The 27289-nt window shown below is 46.6% G+C and overlaps 2 protein-coding genes across 9 annotated transcripts; one reads left to right on the forward strand and one right to left on the reverse strand.

The window, feature by feature from the left end:
- Nucleotides 1-313: 313 nt before the first annotated feature.
- Nucleotides 314-3654, forward strand: LOC114848289 (uncharacterized). 2 transcript variants are annotated; one of them, XM_029138652.3, is made up of 7 exons: nt 314-451; nt 987-1055; nt 1229-1962; nt 2038-2177; nt 2382-2479; nt 2720-2816; nt 2907-3654. In XM_029138652.3, exons 2-7 carry the CDS (start codon nt 995-997, stop codon nt 3031-3033), a joined length of 1257 nt encoding a protein of 418 aa, XP_028994485.1. In that variant the 5' UTR covers nt 314-451; nt 987-994; the 3' UTR covers nt 3034-3654. The 2 variants fall into 2 exon arrangements, with proteins under 2 accessions (XP_028994485.1, XP_028994486.1); XM_029138653.3 differs by lacking the exon at nt 314-451 and having other exon boundaries at nt 459-1055.
- Nucleotides 3655-4350: 696 nt separating this feature from the next.
- fndc5a (fibronectin type III domain containing 5a) lies at nt 4351-22366 on the reverse strand. Of its 7 annotated transcripts, none has more exons than XM_029138656.3 (7): nt 22208-22318; nt 21164-21630; nt 11837-11952; nt 11395-11593; nt 7990-8079; nt 7773-7906; nt 4351-7507 (listed from the first exon to the last, which is right to left on the reverse strand). In XM_029138656.3, the coding sequence occupies exons 2-7, from the start codon at nt 21219-21221 to the stop codon at nt 7463-7465; spliced, it is 642 nt and encodes a 213-aa protein (XP_028994489.1). In that variant the 5' UTR covers nt 21222-21630; nt 22208-22318; the 3' UTR covers nt 4351-7462. The 7 variants fall into 7 exon arrangements, 6 of the variants coding, with proteins under 6 accessions (XP_028994489.1, XP_028994487.1, XP_028994493.1 ...); XM_029138654.3 differs by lacking the exon at nt 22208-22318 and adding an exon at nt 21831-22027; XR_008693738.1 differs by lacking the exons at nt 21164-21630; nt 22208-22318 and adding an exon at nt 13390-13516 and having other exon boundaries at nt 7633-7906.
- Nucleotides 22367-27289: the final 4923 nt, after the last annotated feature.

A 27289-nucleotide genomic window follows, 5' to 3' on the forward strand; every position in this document is an offset into this window, starting at 1 on the left:
TATTATTTTCCTTTATTAAACCTTTTCTATTAGACCACTTGTGTGTCAGCTGTGCGTCCTTCTGCTTAAAGTCATGAACTTTATTAACTATGGGTCGAGGACCATAATAATAATAATAATAATAATAATAATAATAATAATAATAATAATAATAATAATAATAATAATAATAATAATATATCCATGTTCTTTTTTTACTTCTTCTACAAAATACGCCACATAAATTAAATAGGATAAAGTCCATCACGCAGACTTGCATTGTTCCATATTGTATTTCCATACGTTAAGTGACACGCACAATAAATAACATACCGCAACGCGGAGAGAATGATTTAAATAAAGTTTGAACTTGAACAGCGCTTCCTGCGCCGCATTCGACGCAAAGGCGCCGAGGCGCGAAATGACTGGACGTTAGCGAGGCGCGTTTTCTAGTTTTAAACTGCGTGACTGGGTGAGTTTGTTTTCAAGCTGCCGCGTTCGATTAAGTCTAAATGCAATATCCACATAACTTGTTTCAGTTTATATTAAATTATGTTCACCTAATCTACGATTTTTAAAATTAGCTAGCCGTGGATTTCGGACTTTACGGCTTTCGTGCGTCTATAAATTAGAGTGAAGCGTTTGCATTACAGCAGATTAATCGTTTTGATATAAAGTTACATGAAGTGAGTCTAACGTGTTTTGCTGTGAATAAAGTTTAAGATATTAGCATTAGCTAACTGCACCGGGGCCTCCCACAAACCGCTAGGCTGTGTTTAGTTAGCGGACGTGTTTGAATCTAGCAAAAAACAAATCTTTACCTTAACCTTTTGAGGGAAACTAATCGAACAAAAACATTTGAATTAAAGAAACGTGCCTGGACATTATTGTGGTTAGAATAAGTTTAGTCCCAACGTCACCCTATTACTTATTATTGTTCGTGAACGTGATGTAAATGCAGCACTTTAGATGATAATACTAGACGTAAGTGCTCCTGTTTGATAAAGTTTTAGACATGGATTTCAAGGAAAGCGTCACTAAGGAAGAAGGAAGGAACGTGGCTCATGCAGCTCCAGGTGAGTAGAAGCAACGTGACCCATGTGTTCAGTTGTTATGGTGTCAAGGAAATGCTTTTCATGAAACACTTCAAGTGGTTTGTGATTTAGCAAGTTATTTTTTGGTGTTTGATTAATGATGATCTCACAAGAAGTTTCTCTTTCTCTCTCTCTTTTTTTTTCTCATCAAAAAGGAAAAGAAACGCAAACTAAACAGACCTTTTCCGACCATAAACCTTTATCTGCCAATTCGAAGATGATTTGTGACCAAAAGACCAGCCTCCAGCCTCCATGGAACTCCTTTGACTATTTTACTAATTTTAAAGTTGAGATTGTGAACAGTTGTGCTCAAAAAAGGAAATTGGAGCTTTCCAGTTGTGACGACGGTTATGAGACCCCGTCCAAAAAGGTCTCGTTGGACTCAAACGTGGATGATGTCTCGTGCCTCAGTCCTATTAGCACTAATGCCGATACTGCCGTCAAAGGCTCTGATGCAGTAATTAGCTGCCAAAATAAACCTGGACAAAAACTGAAAGAAACACATCCACAGATGGAAAAGCAAGAAAAGATGAAGGAAAACACAAATGTGGACGAGAAAGAGGACAAAGGTCATTTCTCTGTGAGCTGCACAGGTCAACTACCTACAGAACAGCAAGAATCTACCACTGATAGTGGTTTATATTGTAATGGTTCTGTGCTGGTGTTAGATTCTTGGGACTTACATGTAGGGGGTTTTGAAGAGGTTCAGAGCATCTCACACATTGGTCCCCCAATATTTGAATCCACAATGTGTTGCGGTGATTCTGGAGAGTTGTCATTTAAGGAACTTCCTAGAGCTAGTACTGATTTCATTGACAGTCATCATGATGCTCAGGAAGATGATGTTGGGGACACCAGTACTGAAGCTACCTTGCCTTTAAACGTTAAGGTAAGTTGCTGCAAAGTGTATACAGCACACTTGTTTGCATGTTCGTTTACTGAATATATCTGCTATTTATTTAAGGTAAAATCAGTTGTAGTGGTGCCCAACCCTCAGACTACCTGCTTTAAAGCAGATCCGACTGTACTGGACCAGAACCATGTCAACCTAAGCACAGGGGAGAAAGTATTCGAAAGTGCTGCCAGTAAACACAGGAGTCAAAGGTAGTGTACTGTCCTGGCCTGTAGGGGGAGTAGTATAGCTACATTAAACACAGAATGTAATGTTGAGTTGTGGTTCAAAGGAATCTAATTTAATAACAGAATGTAGTGCGTGGGTGTATATTATTGGGGCATGATTTGCCTTTCATTTTGGACTTGGATTGCTATTTTGTGCATGGGAAGTCTTTTTTCTTTTGTATTTTTTAGGGATGCAGTTGTGAAAGAAGAGTTGACCTGGGAGCAGCAGAAAAATCAATATGTTAATCTGGTCACCAAACATATCAATGGAAAAACAGAAAATCAGGGTATGAGCCCACCTGAAAAATTATATATATTTTCTTAATATACTTTACCCATAAGAACCCACGGTGAAAATAGTGTCAAACGTGTTGCACATTAAGTTTGTTTGCTTCATATCATGCAAATTTCTTTCTATAAGTAGAAATGGGTCTAGGTTTACATGTTAAATTTGTAAATAGTGTTTTATTTTTGATTCTCATCAAATTTTTTCCTCCAATAATTGAGCAACCGCACTTTGTCTCCAGATGTGATGACTGAGCTGCTCAGCCTCATGACCCAGGTTGCGGACCAGGCACCAGTTGGTGACACAGCTTGGCAGCATCCCTCCAATCTCACCAGAAGGTAGGCTGTCCTCACTGGGTTCCTTCAGTCATTAGTAGCCAGACCCGTGTCATGGTCAAGAAATATCTCGGATTATGTGTTTGCTTTCAGGAATTACCAGAGGCTCTTTGGATTCCCAACCCCCAAAATGTCCCTCCAGGACTGGCACACTAAAAACGGTGCACACAAGCGCTTTGCAGCAATCCCTAGTGTCTTCAAACGAAGTCCGTTGCCATAAACGTTATAGACTGGCTGAGGTGGATAGAAAGGACTTTCATTGTGATTGTTGGACTGTTTCTTCTAACAAGTTTTTTTTTCTTTGTATGTTGGTGTGCTGTCTCTTAATGCATGTAACTTTTATATGTACTGTAAATAATTGTGTGGGTTTTGGTGTTCAGGTAATTATGCCTTCGGGAATGTGCTCTTTGTGGTGCGTCTTGACTATTATGTGTTGTATTGTATTTTCACCATTTTAAAATTTTCTGCACTTTTGGTGTTGATCAAGCTATAAACTTTGTAAGTGTGTATTGTCTCAATGCGATTAGGGCAATCAACATACAGTCACCCAGCGTACTTGATGGCCCCGATGGCAACCTCCCTTCTTTTTGTAGGCCTCTTACACTGACTGCAGCTACCAACGTCTTTCCTCTAGGCTGGTAGAAATATTAAGCTGTCGCCCACAAACAGTGCTGTAGGCATTAGGTTAGCAAAAATAGTGCGGGTCAGATTGCTCATTTTTCAGCCTAGATTATAAGGGAAGGTTTCTCCTTAATGTCCTTGCTTATGGCTGTCTGGCATTTCTACAAGGTGGTTCTGCTGATTAAGCACTTTTATTAAAGTCTACACTGTTTACTTTGCACTACTGTTGTTTTCAATTGCAAGTATCCACTGAATAATGTTTCATTTTTATTCATGGTCCACTATGCAGCGTCTGAGTGCAGTGCACGGATACAAGCTGACAGAACTGACCCCTGGGAACTGAAATACGAAGTTATCAGCATGGGTCCCATTTGTTGAATAATGCAGGCTGTTAAAGTAATCCTGTCTGTGCCGATAGAGGGGCAGCCTGTCCCTGGACATCCATCCAGGAGGTCAAGGTGTGTGGGTGTCGGTGAAGGCCTCGTGACACATGCTGTACAAGCTGCAGGGCACGTGCGCGGCTCAGCAGCCACAGAACCTCTACTGCTAATGCTTGTGCCTCCAGCCACGAGAGCGATCGCTGCGGTGTCATTTGACATGTTGCAGTTGTGCGCCTGTGCTAATTTCTTTTTCAGAACAAATTGGACAACCAGTAACGAGGTAACAACCACACATTGGCTGTGTTTAGCCAGGCGGTTGAGAAAATAATTCCTCTAGTATTGATGAATTGAATAGACACACACAATGTAATGTGGGCCCTGAGTACCTAGTATCAAATGATTTGGTGTTTTACAATTTACGTCTCTATTTCCAATCCATAGCGTGATGCCTCAGTCACAAATGCATTGGGCCTGAAGTCATGTTTTCTTTCTTCTAGGAATGTCTTCTTATCACTTAATGTTTACACTAAAGTGAGCTCATTGTGGAAAATATTTATCTTTTATTTACGCATACACAAGTAAACATACACCATAGACTTCATATTTGAAGCTGTGTAACCTTGTGCATAATAGTTAAACCATGCTAGCCCTCATTAAGCAATTACTGCTGTATACGTCATACAATGATTAGAAACATGATAGCATTAACAAAGCGGTTCATTTCTCTAAACCATGCTGCTTTGTGTGTATCATTCCTACGTTTATGAATTCATAGTATAATAGTTGGACTCGGTCACCCGGCGTGTGCGTTTTCATTTAAACTACACGCCTATTAACACACATGGAGGATAGTTCATTATTGTGACTCAGCATTTTTTCCATGCATCATTTCATACATACAGAGAAAACATTTTGTGTCTTTGATCGAAAAATAAAACCCTGGTTTTAAAAGAGCAGTCAGACACTAGAGGGATCGAGTGGAATGTTGATTTCTTAGTCCCCATTTGTCCAAGTGTAATCAAGTTCAATGATTTTCAATCTGTGGACGATGGATGTCGTTACGTCTATAAACAATTTAAATTCCTAATGATCGTTCGATATATGGCTAAAAGAGCGGACTGCGGCGACCTGCTTTGGTTTGCCTTGGTCACACTTCCTTTGGTGTAAGAGCAGATGTTGCACAGCCGCTTATTACTGTGACTTCACCTCTAGGCCGTTTTCAGGTGGAACAACAACCATGTTTCCAGTCTTACTTGTTGACGTACAGATAAGTGTCTGTATTTGTACGTACCATAACTAGGATAAAGAAAACTGGTCAAAGTGTGTCTTTAACTGTGAAGTTGGACACTACAGCCCTTCATTCACACCTGTAATGCAAATGAGTATTTACAATAGCAACAGTGTGGATCCTAATTTGGAGTAGAAAATGAACATGAAGTGGAATCTGTTGTCCATGGGTTAATATTTACTCATAGGGTGTAAAGATCCAGAGGGATTCCTGTTTAAATTGAAGAAATTGTCTGAGGAGGATTGTCGTGGTCGGATGCAGATAGATTCGATAAGCTGCTATTGGTGCGTTGATCTGTGGGGAAAAACAAGCTTTTAGTCTTCAGCTACAGAAATATCTGATCACTCTGAGTAATACAGCAGTTTCAAGAACATATGTCCCATATTTTTATATTCATCCTGGCAATGGCTAAACCTGTTTATCACAGACTCTGTGTATCTGTCCTCTCTCTTTTTTTAATAAATTGATTTTAATAAAATATATAATACATAAATCAATTTTTGCCGCTAATATGAATCAGCGTTTATTTAGGTTTCTCGAGGTTCCTACTCCTGTTAATAGAAGTGGTTACATCCCACCATTGCTCTCTCTCTTCAGCATGTACGAAGCTACGGCACAATGAGGCGGTGCAGAACAAATCTTTACCCTCCTGCCTGTTGAGATTCCCAACAGCTGAATGGATATCAGCCATTTGAACCAGAGAAACAAGCCATCGCTTATTGGGCGTAAACAGCGTAATGGTATAATGACGAATGCATGTCAGAAGAAGAGCGCTTTGACAAACTGACAGCTTCGTATCAGCAAAAACAATAAAAATCTACATTTTACTGGATTTGAATTATACTGTAGGTCTATGTTTCACTAAAAAGTCTGCGACGGTACAACAATGAAATAGAAAGCCTATATACACGTTAAGATCCACCCATGTCGTCCACATGTTCAGGCCCTGCCTGGTCTCCATCAGTAAAGTCACACATTGGAACACAAGTTGGAAACAAGGGTTATGACAACTGTGAAATACAGGCTGTATTTCTTATTAGGGAAATCAAAATATATATGTTAAGGCAGTACTTCTGAGTTTGAATCAGCCCTCAAATGTCATTTACTGTCTTCAGACACGTTCCATTGTGGTTTACACAACATTATATGGCAACACTTGATCCTGTGTGGTTTTTAGCCTCTGTGATGTTAAAACTGAATGTAAAAGGATTTAAGCCCTTCTAGGATGGTGACATCCGTCACAGAGACGTCTCGAGGGTGAAGGTTGGGCCTATTAAAAGGTGTTTGATTTTTTTCCCCCATGCTCATTATTGGAAAACAAGGTTTTTACAGCAGCTCTCAGGAAGTTCAAGAGCGGGATCGTCTGGAAAGCAGGCTCCCGATTAATTCCCCCAAACTGTCCGTGCAGCCTGTTAATCTGCCTGTACGTTGCATGCTGGGGGTCGGGTTTTGCTCAAAGTGGCTACGGAGTTCGAGTCCTCGCTTCTGCACTCCACTAGGTAGTGGAGGTAGTTATTGCTGAGTTAAGGGGTCTCGTTAGTCGCCGTGGGCGCAGAGTTCGGCCCCATTGTTCTCTAAGAAGATCAATTCACTCCGTTATGGCGGGTCTTTATTCCAGCGTAATAAAATTCATGAACCTCAGAGAGAAAGACACAAAGAGATACTAAAGGTCTCAATCTGGTTGTGGAATGTCACATTTTAGAAATGTAGAATAAAAACAAGGAAAAAGTAAAAGAATGGCAAACTTGAGGGCACCACATCCCTTTGTATGCGTATATATATATATATATCTCCAAAATTGAAAACACCTCCTATGGGACAGAGAGGAGTTTCTGCCCACTAGGAATAGAAATAATAACAAATACTGGAATTGTAAGACGGTTTTGAGGTTAAATGTTAAAGTGGTAGCACTACAGTGACATTGCTTAATCATCTAGATAATACAGGACTCTATAAAACAGTTGAGTGAAGACAGTTGAAGGGGTGACATTGACAAAGTGGATGCCCAGATACAGGAGAGTTCAGTGTGGACACTGGGAGGCCACTAAAATATGGGAAAGAGAAGAAGAGCGACGGAGGAGCAGAAAGTAGAAGCTCTCTGCCTCCGTCTCAGCTTTGGTCCCTGGGGTTGAGATGATCTGCCGGTGCCGCTTGAGCACAAGCGCCGGTGCCCCCTCTGGTTGAGAACAGCCGCCGGTCCCTCTCCTCAGACCGGCGCCGGGCCGGCCCGGCCCAGAGCGGGCGCCGCCTCAGGGCCCCGGAGTCCCAGCCTCATCGTCTGAGCAGATGGGCCTAAGACGGGCTCCGTCCTCTGTGAGACCACAAAAGTCTTTTGGGTCAAGAAGACGACGTCCCGGCGGTCACACCTCGATGATGTTGACAGATGGCGTCCTGTTGTCGTCGAACTGAGGGAGGAGAGAGGAGGGCAGGTATGAGAAGACGCGAGGGCTCACGGGAACCGTGAGAACGAGCGCGAGCGAGGGCGCCTCGGCTTCACTGGAGCAACGGAGAGGAGGGCGGCCATGCTTACAGCAGCAGCAGCGTTTAGCCGTGGCCCGAGACTGGACTTCGAAATGAGTGTCAGTGGAAAAAGGAAGCGGCCGGGGACCATTCACCTGCTGGTGCCGCTGAGAGGGAGGCACCCAGGGGGAGGAGGAGGGCGGGTTATACCTTACTGCGCAGCAGCCCACCCGTGGGGTGTTCGGGCGTGCTGCACTCCGAGGAGTTTTTGGCCTTGTCCTTGTTGTTGTTGGGCTCATTGTCTTTGATGATGTCGTACTGGCGACAAAAGAGCGCGATCACACCTGCGTGGACACAAAACACGCTTTACGGGTCACGCGCCGAGCTCACGCTCTCTGCGAACGCGCCGCGCCGCGCCGCCCCTCACCTGCCCACATGATCAGGACCACCACGATGATGATGAGCTCCCCGGCCCTCAGCTGCGTGCTCTGACCCACCTCCTCCATCGTCACCTCGTCTGCGGGCGGGAGAGCAGAGAGAACGTTGGAATCTCACCAGTCAAACAGGCCAAAACTTGCTATAAATGCTATCCATTTTTAATACTTATTAAGAGACTGTACAGGAGTTGATGGGGCCTCAAAGGATTATGGGCTTTTGTTTTTGCTGAAGGGAAGCGAGACCATGTGTACATTTCCATGCATGATATTTTATTCTGTTCTTCTCTTTTAAGATGAAAAGAATCCCCTCAGTGGCCGAACCACCAGTCTGTGCGTTTTCACGCGGTGTCGCTCGCGGTCCAACTGGATCCTGATGAGGTCGTACCTTGCAGCATGCGCGCGTGGGAGTCTGTAATCATTTGTCATCTCCAGCAGAGGCCGGACAGGTGAGCTGTCAGTCCCATCATCTTCTACATCACATACAGTAAACAACCCGCTCTTAAGCTGCTCGTCTGTGAGCATTCTGGTCCAAAACAGAGCAAAATGATGCTTTATTGTCTTTAGTGGAACGCGTTTAGCAGTCAGTCTTCCAGGGGTAACGCTTGGTTGCGATAATAAACGGCAGATGGTGAAAATAAATTGTTTCCGAGTGACGCCAACTCACAGGATCCGTCTAAAAGTTGTGGCTGAGATCGTGGCCGTGCAGTGGTTTTATGGCTGCAGTGGGCGACGCTTGGAGGGACCAGCGCGGCAGGGTCTGCACGCGCCACTAGCTTTGAGCTACACGCACGTCCGCTGATCGATTGGCCTCCGTTGACCAGTATTAACTAATTAAAGCGCAGCAGCAGCAGCAGCAGCAGGAAGCGGAGCATCACTGGGGCACTGGTCAGCTGTTAACACCTTCAAAGAACACATTTAAAGTTCCTACAGATACTGTTATAACAGAGGTTTCTTCTACAAATGCCACTTTCTACCCTCCAGATTAATTAAAACCACTTCATATATTTGGTTTCTTTGCGTCCCTGTTAGCATGCGTGCCTTTCTGTCACATTTCCAATTATGCGTGCGAGTGCTAAAGTGAAGCTCCTGGAAACGAGGATCATTACACGCACGGATGAACTTCTATTACTACTGTATCATGTAATGTAGGTCACTACATCAAACGGGAAGAAGCAGCAGCAATTACACGATGTTGCCTGAAAAAAAGAGGGTTTAATGGCTGTGACTTGATGAAGACACAACAAAAATAAGTAAAGTAAGTAAACGATTGGAAAATATGTTTCATGTTTACATATATATACATGTACTGTATGAAATACATACACTATAGATATATATATATATATGTATATACACACACACAAATATATATATTCATATATATATTTCACTCCTCCTATATTGATATTTAAAGTCCTAATAGAACATAATGCTGTCTGTGTAGTATGTCGACCATCCTTCACTTTCATTTTCCATTTATTCATGTTGCAGACTGTGAAAACAAATCATAGACGAGTTGAGGGAAACTGTCTGGGGTGTCAGTATTTTGCAGCAGCCGTGTTTTGATTTACATACAAATTTCCTGCGCGACAAAAGTAAAAAGAAACTTTTGTTCCAACCAGGTTTAAAAAAAAAAAAAAATCCCTATGGGTGCAGAGAAAGTGAGTTTCCTCTTTCCTGAGCTGTTTGTGCTTCTTATGTTTCCTGTTTCCTGTTTGTGGATGTGTTTCTGCCCAGAGAGTCTACACATACATCTGTGCACTAGCCCACTCAGACGGTGTGTTTTTGAAGCTCATCACTGTTTCTAGATCTCCGCATCTTTGCATCCTCTGCCGGTTTTCCCCGTCCTCCCCTTTCAGCCGCCGTTGCCCCCTCCTCTGTTTTTCTGATCCACTCTTCGCAGGTTGTGCTGTTTTTTTTTTCTTTTTTGTCTGTCTTGTGCTTCCTTTGATCTCCTGCAGCTTAAAGCTATTGTGAAAGAGGAAATGAGGAGACGCATGGAATAACGTAGCTTTTGTGGCTCATCCTTTGGTCTTTCCACTGAGATCAGCGCGATACTGCTGAGCAGCAGACCTGAGATCAGTGAGGCGGCTGAAATCCTTCCCTTTCTCCTAAAGATGTTTGCTGGTCAGAATGAAATAAAGGCACAACAGCTGGACTGAGAGCCTCTTTCCAGCTTATAATGTTATATATATTATATTATAGTAATAAAGTCCTATTTTAATCTGTGTCTAATTAGTTCTTTATATTAACCAAACCAAGATTGATGATGATAAGCACACTTGATGAAAATAGTTCAATTACTCTTGGGAGAAACAGAATATACAGAATAGTGCATAACGTGATGTATTGTTTTCAGCATATTAAAAGCTGACTAATATGATTTTGATGCTCCTGATCCTCAAACCAGACAACACAGATCCACCAAACCGTATCGTTGATCTAACGAAGCCGAGCTAATTAAACACGCACCCCTGAGCGAGCGGCGCAAACGAGACAGAGACGAACGCCGGCGCCGCGTCGGGCTGTGACGGCATCGCTGAGCGAGCGGCGATGAGTCTGGGCCCCGCTCGCGGTGGAGCGCGGGCGTTTTCTTCTAACATCTCAAAACGAACGCGCTCAATCATTTGTGCCGTGATTGATAAGAACACAAAGCTCCCGCCAGATGTCATAGAGTGAAAACATCCCCATGAAAAGGGAATTACTCCTCTCTCTCTGTGAGAGTCTGTTTGTGTCCACGAGGCACTTGTGTTTATTCCTATACATTGTGCATGAGTTGGTTCCGCTGTTCGGTCCTCGAGGCTTTTGGAAACAGCAGAAGACCAGGAATCGTATCTCGAGCCCCAAAAAAGCAAACAGATGCACAAGCGCTTGCTTGTTTATCTGAGACCTGTGCGGTTATTGATTATTAAGATGTTTGTGTTGCGCAAAACAGTGAAGACAATGTTGGCTGTTTTCTGCTAATTGGTGGAGTGGAGCGGGCGACAGGAAGTAGCTGCAGTTCAGTGGAGGTGTGTGTGGAGACGGAGCCGAACCGAAGCCCATCGATCCCCCTCCGCCTCCGATGAGGCCTCTCCCCACTCTGCTCTGCTGTGCGGCGGTGCCAGGTGCAAACGGGGCGAAGCCGTCAGTGGGACGTCAACGCAGCCGGGCCGTGACCGGGCTCCAGGCGCACGCTGTTGAAAAATGTCATTTCACGCTTTGTATGTTTATCGATTTCTATTGGTCTTTGGACTAAAATCAGTCGAAGGGATTGTCAAAAGGCCACGCTCCCTCTGCACACGCGGTCAGGGACACACACGCAAAGTCAATTTGCACTCCTTTGAGCGTGGGCGGGTTTGATGTGTGTGTGTGTGTGTGTGTGTGCGCGCGCGTATGTGCCTTTGAGACGTCACCTTTACTCTTAGAAGCCTGAGTCTCGGCCTCTTTGGGCGTTCGAAAGCGCATGGCTTCGCTCAGCGGGCTCGTCCCAGACATGCTGATGGACTGGACGTGCACAATGTAGTCGGTCTCTTCCTCCAGGTCCCATAATGCACAGGAGCGTGTGGTCGTGTTGACCTCCTGGATGAATCGCAGCATGCGCACGTCTTTTTTCTGTAGGGAGAGATTAATGAAGCTTGTTTAGAGCCCGAGGACACGCGCTTTTGTTTTTAGAGCGGTGAACACGCGATGCCTCTAAGGGGCAGTGGTCGATATGAAAAAGTGGCACCACCGATGGAGCGAGTGTTTGGGGGTTCGGCCTTTGAAAATGAAACGAGAATGTCTGTACACCGTCTCTGAGGATCTGCTGCTTTGCTTGTTAGGTTTGCTGGTGCGCCTGTGCCTCATGCTGCTCACCTGCTGTGTGATGGCGAAACCGATGACGGAGTCCCCCTCTGGGATGTCCCATGTCACCACGGCAGAGTTGGCCTTCAGGGCTCTGATGGTCACATTGACGGGCGGAGACAGGCTATCTACACACAGACACACACACAGACACACAGACAGACAGACAGACCAGTGCTTTCAGTGTTTAGGCTTTGGTTTTATCTTTGGTGCAGAAATGGCCGCCAGTGCGACGGGAAGGAATCAATGAGAACCATTAAACCTTGTCTTTGAATTCAAAATGAAATCACAGCCACAATGTTCAACTTTTCAGAATCCACTACCCGACATAAAGTCGTGACACTGTAATAAATAGTAATGAATAAAGCTAAAATGTTGTTTTATGTGTTAGTAAATTAGAGGTCGACTGGCTCTGCCTCTCTCTCTCTCTCTCTAGGCCACGCCCCCAGCTATAGGCCACGCCCACTCCCTCTCGTCCTCTCAGTGGATCAGTAATCCAGTCTATTCCACACACCTGTGCTCTCCCTCAAACACTCTCACAGCCCTTCAGTCTCTGCTTGGTTTGTTTTGGTGTTGATTAGCCTAGATTTATTAAAGAACGTAGGTCCCACAGCCTTTCATAACCACAGTCCACCATCTCAGGTGAATTGACAGTAAGTCACGAAGAGGATGAATCCTGATGACTGACACTGAGACATTCAGCTACAACATTGATAAACCTGCTGATCATTTTTAAGCTGGAAACTCTCATTTATTTTTGACTTTTTCAAAATGTCTGCTCCTACTCGTCCATATTTTAGCTTTTCGTTCCTGTGTTCTAAAGTTGAATTTTACCTCCTAGAGAAATCTAAAGCCAGACATAAGAAATGAGGCTTCATTAGTTGCTTTTTATTTTTCCTTTATAGTTTGAGTGAATCTCATGAAGCTGATCTATAGCAGAGCATAGGGAAAAACTTAAAACTGACAAAAGCACATCCATTTTACTGACTGACTTAAATAGTCTTTAAATGTCATGGGGTGAAATACAATGAAACAGAAATATGAGAAATATGCAGTAATAACCTACATGATATTCCAAACACTAAACCGTGTACACAATAAGTGTGTGTGTGTGTTTCATCTTGTTTCATGTTCCAAGAGCACCTCCGGTTTAATTAGGGGTCACAGGCTGCGACATTTGAGAATAATGATTGTGTTACATTCCATAATTAAGTGTGCGCCCGTGTCTTTGCCTGTGTGCACTGTGGTGACCCCAGCTGCTGCTGAACGCAGCGCTAATTACTGTAGCTAAAGAACATGTTGCTGCACACACACACACACACACACACACACACACACACACACACACACACACACACACACACACACAGTCACGTGTGCAGCTCAGATGATCAAAGCGCTTTCATCTGAGGCGTTCGCACCAGTTTGGGTGAAATCGGTGCATAATTGATTTTCCTGTGAAGTGTGTCAACATCCAGACTCCAGGCTTAAAAATGTGACCATGGAGCTAGAAACTAGTCCCATCATGACATCAACCCCAGCATGATTAGTGAATGACTGATTACATTGACAGAGCACTGATAAATTGACTTCCAGCTGCTTCGCTTCGTGGCTGGAGCTCCATGAAAGGCGTGTCATCACAAATAGGCAAAATCCTCCAAATGCTGATCACAAACACTGTGGATCAGGCAGCGCTTGTTACAGCTGCATCATCGGAGGCCCCGCGGATCATCACCTTCCTAACACCGGCCGATTACACCAGCGCCGTGCGCATTGACAGGTTGCAGCGGCCTCTTGGCGTCACTCTGTTGTCTTGACGGGAGGAAGCGAATCGAATTCATCTGAGCGAGTGCAGCCGACGAGTTATTGAGCAGGTTGACGCCCGCTCGCCCTTGGACGGGGACGAACGGCACAGCTGGTAATTACAGGATGATGGGCCGCTGATGCTGATGCCCCCGCAGCGCGTCTCCGCTGACGTGGTGATGAATGGCCCGACGGACGGCGGGCGACGGGAGGCGGACCTGCTGCATCTCCTCATCAGGGGCCCGCGCTCTTATTTTGAAAGGGCTCCTGCTGCTTGTTCGTCGCTTCCTGACATTCCTACAGTAAGATTCCTGTGGGAATTCCACTCTTCAGGACAATGACATGACGCTCCACTTGCAAATCTTTGTACCTCACGTCCTGTCTTTTTTTATGAATCCTATAATTTTGCACAGCCTTAGTTGGTTTTTCTTGAGGCAGTTAAAGAACTACGTCTGATACAAAGCCTCTGCCGGATCCTCCTAAATCGCCGCTATCTCACACCGTCATTCACGTCTATGACTTTGTCCGACCTCTTCTTTTGCTGCACGTCGTCCCCACGGCCCGTGGGAGTGGAAAACAGAGACACACCGCGTTTCGTTCCGGAAAATAGCCTTTGATCTGAGTCTCCAACATTAAATAGGTGTCAGATGAAACCTGAAAATATTGCATGCAGCTCGCAGGAGGCCGTGATCCGCGGAGCCGTGTTTGAAGAACGCCCTTGTTGCTCGTCCCCAACTTTGCAGAAACAAAGTGTGACGACCTCCTTCAGTGTCCTGACGTCGCTGTTTCTGCTCTCCTTTGTTTCTCCTCCCCTCCGCGAGAGGAGGCAGCGTTGCCGCCGAGGGACGTTGGGGGTCGACTCTGACCGCGACACCAGCCTTCAAAATATCCACATGACACAGCGACGCCGGCGCTAATGAAACACCAGACAGATGTCTGCGCGCCGGCCGTCGCGTCACGCGGCGCGTCCTGAGGGACGAGGGTAACTTTGAGCCGGGACGCCGGCCCCTGTTGTGTCTGTGTCTTTGAACGCCCCGCGCAGAAGATGAGGCCGACAGCTGGTTGTCCGGTCGACGCAGAGCCGCGCGAAAGGTGGCTGTTGGTTCATTACTGGTCAGAGAGGTCAGTCAATGCGTGGTCCATAGGTTCCAACAGTTACAGTAAGCGCCAGTGTTTTCAGTGCTTCGGTGTCGTTCAGTTCAAATAGATTTTCAGTGACACATCACCAGTGGTCTCAGCTAAATGTCTTCCAATTTTACCTTAAACCTCCTGTTTAAGGATGAGGATAAGATCCTGGTCATGACAATTGGAGTCACCAACACTAATAATGAGTCATTTGCAAAAGCAATGTTGACTAGACCTTACACACATTTGGAAATGAAATGAATGAAATGAAGAATGACTAAGAGTTGAACCTAGTCTTTCTTTAAGGACATCCTGCTTTTAATAGACCAGGCTTAAAATCTTCCTTTTTGATGAAGCGTATAGTTAAAGAAGGTTCAGGTCACACTACTACTAAGGTGCCTTGAGATAACATTTGTTGTAATTTGGTGCCATATAAACTGCATTGTATTTAATCGATGACCCTTTCTCACAGCGCCTTCTCAGTAAAACAACAGTATTTGATTGAGTTTCGGAGAAACTTGCTTTGCATCCTTTGTGCATGCGAGTTCAGGTAACGTGCTACTGGCTGCAGCCAGCGTTCCTCTGTCCCCTGGAGAGATATTACAGATTGGCACCAGCTCATTACAGCCCTGGAGCCCATAGAAATGCATTTCCCACAGGAATGCCGCCGAGAACGACTCTGGGACGGGGAACTAACATGAAACCTGCAGAGAGCTGCAGCACGGCCTGCTGATCCTCCACCGCGTTCCTCACTTAGGGCCGCTCGCTTTATGCACTTCAGCTCATTTAACAGCTAATAGTAAGTAAACAGTGGGTTTGTAGGGAAGGTGTCGCGCCCAGCGGGCGGCGGGGAAATGACCCAGCCACTGATTCGAATCAACGAGCACTTTGGAAAGGGGAAGAAATAAAACTTGTGCCACAGCTGTAATAGTTTGAAATCGTGAGCCCATGGGGGAATTGGTGGCTATAAATTAGCTCATGCTGAGTAATGTGTCATGCCAGAGCTAATGACAGCACCGGGTAGATTACAATGGCTCCCTCTTAGCACGGCAGTGGCGTGATGTCACGGGTTTGCATGCCCACAGCTGGAGGGGACTCTGGCTCTACTTAATGTGGCTCGATGGAGCCGTGAGGACCTGGCGCTAATCGGGAGTTTGTCCCGTGAGTGAGGACGGGTGCCGATAGGCGATCACAGCGTGATGCTGTGGAGCGAAGGCAGACGTGGTGCGTTAATGCGGCCAATTATAAAGTTGAGACATCCGGGGAAGCAGTTCCAAGCGCTGCCTGTTTGCTGTTTGCGTGCACATCACAGCCACAGTGTCCGACATCTGTCATCCCCTGTGGATATCTGCTCTTCTTCATCTTCTGCTTCCTGCTTTTTGTCTCTTACAGCTGCTGAAGCTTTTGGATCCCACATCCTGCAACTTCTCGTCAGAGGAAATCCATACGTCTGCAGCGCACGCGTGCACACACACACACACACACACACACACACACACACACACACACACACACACACACATGTGCATCTTGTTTTTGTGCCTTTGACAGTCACACCGCTGTGGTTTGTGCATGAAGAAGGCTGCGTGTGCGTCTTGTGTGTAGGCTTCTGTGTGTACAGAGCACCCAACGCTGTCAGACGATCACACCTAAAGGTACTTTTGTCCCTTTGTAGAGAAATGAGTTATTTACTCATAGGAAATGAATTTCCCAACGCCCGCCAGCCACGGGAACGCTGAGCCGGGGACGGCGCTGCAGAACACCATCTTTCTTCCGCCTTTCAATTCTCACGGATGCCACATGCACACGCTTTCTAATTAAATGTCAAAAGGCACGCTATGAAAATCAATGCCGCGTTTTACACGGAGAGAATGCAAGCCAGCTAATTCACAAAGGCGAAGCGGTGCCACCGGGCTGATTATTCGACAAGTCCACTGCTAATCTCAATCAGGACATCTCAGGCCCAGAGCCCTAATATGGATGGAAGTGATACATGGTTATGGAGATGATATTAGCACTTGAAAAGACGCTCTCTGCTTTTCTCTGTCTTCCATTTTACACTGTTTTACGGTCTCCCTGTGGATTTGCTCTTCTCTCTCGTGGCTCTAACATATTTATTTGCTCGGGTAACGCGTGCGGCTGTGCGACTGCGGCTCCCTGACGAGACAGGCGCCCGTCAACAGCGCAGGCGCAGGGCTCGATCGTGGGAGGCCGACTGACACTCACCTCGTGAGACGTGGGGAAACCAAACTTCAAACCCTGGGAACAAAAGCGAAGGTGTGTGTTGCCACAGGCGGGTTCCCACGGGGCCCACCGGTGCTGCTGACTGTTCAAACGTGACCCAAAGCATCTGGGCCACCACATGCACAACACGTGATTGGCACTTTCAAAGTAAAACCAGTGTTTTTATGCTGTGAGGGGAAGTGTTCCATGCTGTGGATCAGCTCAGATGCTGTTAAACCCTGTACTGATTCTACATATGAGGCTAGGATGCACCACAGCATCCTTCCCATCACATAGCGGCTCAGATGCTTCTCCACCTGCACACAGCAGACGTGACACTGGACAGATGACGGGCTGCGTCATCTTTCCAGTGTCACTCTCCCACGGGCCAGACGAGCAGATCGGGCCAATCTGTCCGGTAACGCCTGTCTCCAACCTGACATCACTACAGGAACGTGCACATGGTAACAGAACAGTTTCCAAGTAAATAGGCAAATATAAAAATATTTCTCCATGGGGGAAAATGATCTGTTTTCATTTTAGTGTTCTCATTCCTGGCGCATGTGGGCTCCTGCTGTTAACTGCAAGGCCATCGCTGCTCATCTCCCAGAACTCAAAGGCTTTTTGAAAAAGGAGGAGGCTGAATAACTGCCAGAGGAAAGAGCAGCAGCACCAGTGTGTGGAGGACTTTGACAGCACATTATAAAAAGGTGCGATGGATTAAAGCGCAGTAGCAACCACAAAGTTCCAGAACGTGCGGCGGGACCTCATCAGACCTTCGCCTTTTCCTGACCCAGTTCAAAAATACTCTGACTCTGTCCAACAAAGCTAATGAATTATGTCTAGACTCTACTTACACGGGCTGCCATACACCTGCGCACCACAAATAGGTGCAACCCAAAAAAGACAAGATCACAGTGTTCCATAAAAGAAAACCACGAAACAAAGGACCAAAACCACAAATGCAAACATCTAATCAAATCCTCACAAGACTCAAAAACAGTAATTATATTGCATTATTAATTAAAATATTAATTGACCAAAAAAAAACATTTAATGAAGATACCAATCTGACATGGTTGGATGCCCATTCTGTAGTTTTACAGTTTGACTGGTGATAATTTTCACATTAGCACAGATATTTATAAAAAATATTAAACCCATGAACAGTATGAAGAGTATGTTTGTTTCAGATTGTGATTTTATTTTGTAAGGCTACAGGCTTCCTGTTTACATATTGATTGATCTTCATTGGACATCATTCAAGAGGTTTCCTAGCAACACGCCTACACATTAGTAGGCAGCTGTAATGGTTGGACCTAATTTAGTAAATTGCTCAAACTAACCACACACTCGCAATTTACAGTAAGAGTCCTGGTGACAAAAGAAAAGAAAAGCACGGTCGATTCATTGTGACAAAGTAAAATGAACATACAGCATTAGTGAAAATCACAAAACATTTTGTTTTCACAGTCTTACAGCAACAGTGTAATAATGCATCTCCCTGTCAAAGCCACCAAGTCTGATGCAACAAGGAGAAAAAGCAGTGGCCGCGTGGCAGTGAATGCACCACAGTAGTGGAAAAAAGCAGCTGTGCTCAACACATCCATGAGCACAAACAGCTAATAATTACAAACAGTTAATGGCATTCACACTCGAGACCTGCTAATGAACACACACACACACACACACACACACACACACACACACACACACACACACACACACACACACACACACACACACACACACACACACTGAGTCAGGAGGCTGCCCCAGATACAAAGCAGGTCTAAAGGACACACGCAGATGACTGAAAATCCACCATAAGACACTTTGGAGTGTTTCCAACACATGCAGTAAAACTGACAGCACAAGGTTTAAACGATCATGCTGTTCCCATCCTCTGACACACATGCCGGACTTTGCATGTTCTTGTCTAATTGTATGCAAGTGGCAAAACTGCCATCTGGAAACAATAACGTCAGAGCCCCGTGGGCTGTTGCTTTCTAATAAATAATGCAGCGTGATACAGCCACCGAACCGTCCTCAAAGCATAAACAGCATGTGGGTTCTAGGAAGTGCACGTGACGGGGAGCAAAGAAAATCAACCGGCTTTCAGTTAGTTCTTGATGCCCCGGTGGCTCGTACAGTGCTTTCAAGTGTTTGCTGCTTTTCCTGCAACGAACACCGGTTCTCCCAGCCGTGACCTTTACCTCCTCTTTATGGATGCCGGACCGCACGGTATTTGACACTAAATATACCGGACTTGCACAGAATTCATCATCGGGCAGACGGCTGCGGATGTTTGCACGCTCCTTGAAAGACTCCGCTCATAAACGCCTCTCGAACAAAGACCGGGTTCTTTCCACCACTTGCATCAGTGGACAATTTTCTGATTAATTCGCCGAGCTGCGTCTCCAAATTCAGGCGTTTTAGGAGCTGAAGAAAATCACCTGCAGAGATTTACGGCCTCATTTCGCTGGATGTGGCAGCGAGTCGATTTACATTTTAAATTGAGACATTACCTTTGCTTACCCAGGAACAGCCAACTGTTTATGAGTCACATAAAAGCAGATACGGTAAAGACGTCACTGCGTCCGCCTCTTGGCCTCAGCTTTGATTTGAACTGTTTTTCCATGTGCAGGTGTCTGCATAAGTAAAAAAAACAAGTACACAAAAAGCTGAAAGAGTCAAAGTAAAAGCAAGTTCTGGTACAAGGTTCTGAAATGAGCACATCCACTAAAGCTCTACATCATTAATGGGTGTGGCTGCAAACGCAGCAGCTGCTAAAACCCTCAAAGCCTGATTCTATCAGCATTTAAGGATTCACTGTTCACACAATGACCAGATGTGTCTCTCGTCTTTCATCTGTGTGCTGAGTTTCACTGTTAACATTTTTAGGTGTTTTTTTGTCTAATCTGTATAATCATTTCACCCACAACGCACAGTACACACATGATACGTGCTGTTTATAAGCCCATAAACATGCTCCAACGTCTGATGAAAGCTTGGCTGGAGTCATATTACCATCTCTTTGCTGCACACGCGTCTTTTAACCTCTATTACTGTACAAACAGTCCTTTATTCCCAACTGATCGAAAACACATGCCCAAAACCAACAGAGAACACAAGAAAATTGTAGGTGTCAGTAGCCTGGATCGCAGTAAATATAAGTGATGAGTAAGAGAATAACACGGTGACTTATTGTAGGGGGGAAAGATTGAGGAGTGTGTGGGCGGCGACTGAACCAGAGGGGGGGGGGGGGGGGGGGGTTATGACCCACGTGTGGCACTCCATCATAGTAAGTGCTCATAGTTTGTGTGCACCTTAGTGTCTAAAAAAGCATGTTTTATAGATGCAACACAAGCAGCATGTGTGCAGGGGCGAGCGAAGGCTCTCTCTCTCTCTCTCTCTCTCTCTCTCTCTCTCCCTCTCTCTCTCGCCAGCGTAACACGCATCGGTGGCGTTTCCATGGATCTGCCTGCGTGAGAGGATCACCGGCGCTGCCCAGCAGCGCAGCGCTGCGTTCGTGGCCCGCGGCAGCCCGTTACAGTCAGGTTTTGGGCCCCGTGGGTAGCGGGCTTCGCCAGCCGCCGACAGACAGTCAGCGTCCGTGCGGACGGCTCACATGTTGATGTGTGCCACATCCCTGTTCTCACGCTGATCGACAGCTCAGGTCAACACTCAGCTGGGAGGCGACAGGTTAAGGTCGAGGCGGTACCTGTAGGTGCGTGCAGTCGTTTGTAGCAGCTGCCTGGAATGAGATGCAAAGGTCAGCTTCCTTCTCTCTCTCTCTCTCTCTTTTACACAAACACACACAGACAGATTCACTTTAAGGCCGTAACATCACAAGTTGTAGGTTGCCTCCACAAGCAGCTGATTGATTCCGCACAGCGTCGTCAGACATGAATTGTAATGATTACATGGAAATGCTTTCGCCAGCCTGAAAACGGAGTCTGTCTTTCAACGGCACAACGCTGAACAGCACGAGTGCACAATGGCTCACAACAATAGGGGTCCACGTCTGAAGCCGCACGTTCCAGTGTGAGAGACCCACATGCCTCCGCAATCCCCACATGACGCGTGTGATTAGCCCGGCAATAAACCAGCGCTCTGAGCGGGTCGGAGCCGCTGCGCTAAAATGCGCGGAGGCATCCCCGTAATTGCACATGAACGCCAACTTACCCGCTGTGACTCGAGGGACGCCGAGGCAGCCGAGAACGAGCAGGACAAATCTCTCCATATTTCGACCGCTCGGACGACGTGCGGTCCCATTTACTCTGGCCGGGGGGCGCCGCGTTCGCCGCCGGGGCGCTGCGCCCCGTGTCGAGCCGCACGGCGTCCGCGGCGGCTCGTGCGCGTCGCCTCGCCTGGCAACGACGCGAACAAAGGCGGGCTCCTCGGCGTGCGGCCGTTCAGCACCTCGGACAGCGGCACCGGCGACGGCGCCTCCGCTCGCTCACCGGCAGCTCCGCGAGCCCCCCGCACGCGACCGGCCGCCAGACGGGGAGCAGCTCCACACTAGCGACCGCTCCCGAGCCCGGCGTTGTTTATATGCGTCGTCGGTCCTCCAACTGCGCTCCAGAGCGCCCGCTCTTCTTCTACTGCTGCCACTGGTGCTGCTGGAGGGGGTGCTCGGCGCCGCTCGGCCGCTGCAGACATAGTGAAACGTGCTGACTTTGTATATGAGCCTGAAGTGTCACTACCTGCCCAATGGAGGCTTTACGTGCGAGACTCCCACTGAATAACTAATACACGTGAATACGAGGAATAGAAGCTGAAATATAAAATAAAACTTATTTCCTATGGAGTTGTGTCCTACTTTTAGTATTCTTGCTCTATTTTTTCTTACCACTTCAGTCCCGCACATTTCAAAGCGCCTTCACGCTACGCCAGCTGTAATAATTCAGGGCTCCAGAAGCGGAGCAGCCGGGGCCGAGCTCGGCGGATCCAGTGCAGAGCCGCCACCGGGAGCCCTTCCTTCCTCTCTCTCTCTCTCATCCTCCTGCCTCACGTGCCCACTCGCTGAGGCACTGCTCCGAATTACTACTACCCACTCGTCGATTAAATATGCATATACACGGACCCACGCAAACAGTCTCCCGCGAGAAGGGAGACGCTGCTCTAAACGCACGTGCCTTTTGACCTCACCCCCCCCCCCCACTCCCGTTCACAGGGAGCGCGCGCTGAGGCGCCCGGAGCGGCGCGTGAAGTCGCACAGTACAATACCTGATGCGGACCTGAAGGTTTCCAGGCTATGTCTGCGTGCGGGAGCGTCGGTCCCCGAGACGGGCGGCCGCCACCGTCCACTGTGTGCGTCCCTAAGAAGAGTTCCCCCACCCGCTGTGAGCCTCGGTTCACAGCATGGCGCCTCTGACGCGCTTCTGAGGAGCGCTGTCGGCGCTGCCGGGGTTATTGGGCATTTGTTTGCGTGCTTCACTCTCCTGTGGGCTCCAGATCGCTCCCTTCATCTGTGTGCGTGTGTGGGGAAGTGTGGAGGGGGAGGGGGGGGGGGCAGTGAACGGATACATGTATGAGGCTGTCACTATCACCTCTCACTGTAATGTGTCTGCTGAGCAGCTGCAGCAGCAGTGAAAACATTACTGTGGTCAGCAAAGGGCACAAAGTGCATGTTCTTCAAGTATGAACAGAGGAAGCTGTGTCATAAACACATGGTTACTTCAGGGGCCACGTCACCTCGCTTTGAATTATTCTAGACTATTATCTCAGTATTTTTTGTATATAATATTACTGGGGCTGTTTTCTGACTGGGATAGGATGATGCCACCTGGTCCATCACACTACACTGATTGTGATCCTGGTCAACCTGATTCCATCTGATTCCATCCTGATTCCATCTGATTCCATCCTGATTCCATCCTGATTCCATCTGATTTCATCCTGATTTCATCCTGATTCCATCTGATTCCATCCTGATTCCATCTGATTCCATCCGGATTCCAACCTGATTCCATCTGATTTCATCCTGATTCCATCTGATTCCATCCTGATTCCAACCTGATTCCATCTGATTCCATCCTAATTCCATCTTCCAGACGATATGATTAACGATGAAAAAACTAACAGAAAAGAGCAGCAGGCACAGCTGAGGCAGATTTCCCTCATTCATTTTAAAGGCAACACCAATGAATTGTCAACAGTTTCCGAACTGTTGGGGCATCTCTCCCCGAGATCTGTGGGCCAACACAATGTTAATGGCCTTTAAATACAGCACTCAGCAAACACATAAAGGACTCTGCCCAAGTGAGTCATTTGCTTGTGGAAATTGGCCCCACTGATACCTTTACAGCCGTTTACATGAGATGCAGATCAAGCAGAAAAGCTGCAGTAAATCTAATGTCTTTATGGACACCTAGTATATGAACTAGTTCATATATGCTCTTCTGAATTGAGTCCTGGTGGAGGAAGATGTTTATCTCAGTGTGTGCCTGTGTGTACAGCTTTTGTATGGTCCCTCTAATCATTTTTCAGTATGTGCAGCCGGGGGGCTGTGAAGCGGAACATTAGTCTAAAGTTGGAGAAGTTACGCTCAGATTATGCACTCTTTGAAGTGTCCCCCTGCTAATGTTGTCCTCCCTTCCTGCTAATGTGACGTGTGCCAAGTTTGTAACGCCTGAAACGCACCAGCAAACAAAAGGTAAATGTGAATGACATTTGGAGGAGCAATCACTGGCTCAATCACTGTTACTGTACACAATCAGCCAGTTGGTCCTGTAGCATTCGCAGAGATCCTTGTTCAGTGACTTCAATGTATTGATTTGAATCCATCTTAATCAGCAGGTCTGACTGCAAGGAGACAAAAATTGTGGAAGACGATATGAAAAGTTTAAATTTCAGCATTGGCCTCTGCAGCTCTGGGATCATTAGCCCGTGGTGGTCGGGCAGTTCAGACGCGTTGTTATGCATTTAATTTGAAACGGCTGAGGCATGAAGCCCGGCCATTATCGCTTCACGGCACAAAGGGAGAGCCCGGGCTGACCAAGCACCGCGGCCACAGAGGATTAACGAAACAGCCCCAAACAGAACCTCATTCGGCGTTTTTTGTGTTAGAAACAGAACGAAGCGGCAACTAGGACGAGCCAGCATGAATATTTTACACGCCTCAGTATTTCCTGACCTTCTTTCCCCACTTTAAAAACGAGTTGGGATTAAGGCTTGCGGCAGGTTGTCCGGAGGTGAGGACGAGGACCAGGAGGAGGATTCCGAGGAGCGCGGCGGCGACGGGGATGAAGGAGGGAGGAAGCGGGACACAGGCCTTTGTTACCGGTTCCTTTTGATAGGACTTGGATTGTGGCCCAGTAGTGAGCGGCGCTGGCAGGAGAAGGTGCGACTCAGCCCAGAGGAGGAGTGGAGCGGGATTCAACCCCCCCCCCCCCCTCCTCCTCCTCCTCCACAGCCTTTAATGTTTGACTGGCACACACCGTTGACACGTTCGTAGCTCTCGGATGATTGAGTTCCTGCTCGTAATCCCATTACGATGCCGCGGATTCAGAGTTTATTATAGGCTTCCGTCTAAAAACGGAGAGAATCTCCACCGGCGGCTGCTCGCTGACTTGAAGCTTCCTATTAGCCAAAACATAAAGCGGCTGCGTTTTAATTACAGCAGCAGCAGACCAGAAGCACACAACCAGCTCCGACTGACAAAAACCAAGATTATCGCTCGGGTCGACGTTCCGGCCTGTTTGATGAACAGCCGTTTCGTTTGCCGGCGAGCTTTGCCGAGACGTGAGACGGCAAACGTCTGTTGGATGAGACGCAGCAGAGGATCGCGGGGTCGGAGCGGCTTCGCGCTGCGCGACGGGCGCGCGTCAACAGGGGAAACCGGGCCTCGGCACAGGCTGGAACACAGCCGCCGGAGTCCGAGAAGCTGTCGACGTGAATAGCGAATGAAATAATATGATGCGATAGATTCAATTCACTTAGAAGAAGAAATATTGAGCAGTCACTGCACAGACGCATTGCTTAGAATGCACCACTTTAAAGTAATGATGCTTTCTCATGTCACGGGTTTCTGCACCAGACTTCTCACTGTAACACATTTCTGCTTCAGGGCGTTGTTCAGGGACACTGACCCCTGACCCCTGACCTCTGACCCTGGAGTGTATGCTGCTGTGCTACATGTGCTACATGTGGGCCTGATAGAAGAAGCCAGGTCAGGGGTACGATTACAGTCATATACGTCCCTCTCTCACCTCTGTCTTTGTCTCGGCCTCCACATCCTCTGTGTTTGACCCAGTCAGGGGAATTATAGGCTCATTAATGATCTGCAAGAACATCTAATCTCTTGACTTCTGCTTGGGTTTATTCCTCCTTTTAATATTATCTTTACTTCATCATCACCGACTTTTGGCACAGCTCTATCTATACATTTCCACTTTATCTCCACTTTTTGCTTTGTAATGTTTTTTAAATGGCTTTCTGATACCATCTTGGAGTCTTTAAGCGTCTGCCTATATGAGACACAGAGATTTAGAGCAGGTCTCTGGGTCCAGGCTCCTGAGTCTATTCATGCAGGCAATCATGCAGTCCACCCAAATAATGACCACCATGAATCAGCCCATGAATTAGACAGTCAATAGATTCAGCAACACGGTTTTGCACTTTTGCCTTTAACTACCTCTACGAGTGGATGATAAAACTATAGAGCAGGCTGTGTGTGGGATTGGATGTCATAGGCTCCTGCGCTCTTGGTTAGAGCTCAATGGTTTGATTTGGTGGAACAGTTAAAGTGGAGCGGGACTCTTTCTTCCCTTGGTGGAGAAGTCAATTTAATTGAACATGTTTTGCATCAGAGGGCACAAAGCTGTTTTTTTGGGTAGGTGTTGCAGGCTTTGCTGAAATAAAGCTTTTTGACTCCTGCTGCAGCACCTGCTCATCAAGACTGTAATCTCTACATGAAGGAGGAAGAGTTAATGTTCACTTTGGGAGGTGAAGGAAACGAGTTGCCTGTTGCCTGTGTTTGTAGAATGTTCTAAAAAATAATAGGTAAAAACAGTTTAATTGGCTTTTCATTTTATATTTGTTCAAGCAGGAATACCCTCATATTACAGACATAGGTTCTAAATGACTAGAAGTACAAATAAACTGCTAGAGCAGCTGTGGTAATTCTCTGTGGGAGTGTCAACGTTCTACTCGCTCTACTCTAATCCAACATCCAAGCAAAACTGAGGACTTGCAAATGATCCTGTGTTCCATCCATCTGCTGTAGAAGCGTGATGATGATCTGAGATGGAACAAGCGAGGCAGATCCAGAGAGGCCCCTCAGCATCTGGCTTCTGCTGCTCTGACTCTTGATCTCTAGCAGGATTCAGGCTCCAGCAATCCAACAAAGCACTCAGCAGAGCCGCAGCCACGGCCAGGAAATAGAAGACTCCGTCTCATCCATCATCCAGCGCTGGTTGATGAGTATTCATAAAGCAGGGGGAGTGGTGAAAGCGGCATTGTCAGACATGACTTGAGGAACTGGGAGGACAGGGCTGCCTTTTGTCAGGCTCGTGTGTGTGGGTGTGTGTCATAACGTGAGCATGTGTAGACGTAAAAACAGAAAGACGTGGTGGAAGCGCACAGTCGACAAGCGCCTCAGTGGTTCGTGAGAGGAAAGAGGTCACTGAGTCCTTGCTCCTTCACTGACAGCTCGTTTTTCAGCTTTTTCCTTTAGTCTCACATCTCACTGACCCTTTTTTAATAATAAATACAGGAAGTTAGACAACTTTATCTGGAATTATAATAATTCTATTTAAAATGAATCTTTAAGCACCTTAAACACAATGAAAAAGAATACAGAAACATCAATGAAATAAAAAATAAGTTGAAACTAATGACGGCACCTGTGGAAGAATCTGAAAAATAAAAGAGAAGTAATTTTTTCAAAATAAGATGCATTCTAAACTCAGAAGAGGGCAATAAGCCACAGGTTGTAACCAGCTATCATTTTAAGGTTCCTCCCAGCCCCATAAATACCCACATGTGTACATACACACGCATAATGAATGCACTCATTATAAGCGGAGGACTGGTTTCAGTGGGGACGGGGCTCAAACAGGGAAATAAAAGTAAATTACAGCACCGGGGGAACAGGAGTGTGCTCTGCATGTTGCAGCGTAAGCAGGAGCGTGGGTGGACTTACAGCACAGCACCGGCTCCAGGAGCACAATCACCTACATGTGCTGCTGGGTGATGTAGTGGCACTGTCACAACCAGCCCTCCTGCTGAGCGGATACTTCAGAGGTTAAAACCACTTCAATGACATGCACCCACGTAAATAAAACGCCCACTCCACGCAGGAGTGGA

This window comes from Betta splendens, chromosome 22, assembly GCF_900634795.4.
Source record: "Betta splendens chromosome 22, fBetSpl5.4, whole genome shotgun sequence".
Lineage (NCBI taxonomy): Eukaryota > Metazoa > Chordata > Actinopteri > Anabantiformes > Osphronemidae > Betta > Betta splendens.

Excerpts from the sequence above, each read along its gene's own strand:
- LOC114848289 (XM_029138652.3), top strand. The coding sequence starts at position 995 with ATGGATTTCAAGGAAAGCGTCACTAAGGAAGAAGGAAGGAACGTGGCT. Across the intron at positions 1,963-2,037 it reads CCTTGCCTTTAAACGTTAAG|GTAAAATCAGTTGTAGTGGT; the intron begins GTAAGTTGCTGC and ends TATTTATTTAAG. Across the intron at positions 2,178-2,381 it reads AGTAAACACAGGAGTCAAAG|GGATGCAGTTGTGAAAGAAG; the intron begins GTAGTGTACTGT and ends TGTATTTTTTAG.
- fndc5a (XM_055506010.1), bottom strand. The coding sequence starts at position 13,462 with ATGACACGCCTTTCATGGAGCTCCAGCCACGAAGCGAAGCAGCTGGAA. Across the intron at positions 7,907-7,989 it reads GGTCCTGATCATGTGGGCAG|GTGTGATCGCGCTCTTTTGT; the intron begins GTGAGGGGCGGC and ends GTGTCCACGCAG. Across the intron at positions 7,508-7,772 it reads GTGGGCTGCTGCGCAGTAAG|TTCGACGACAACAGGACGCC; the intron begins GTATAACCCGCC and ends CTCCTCCCTCAG.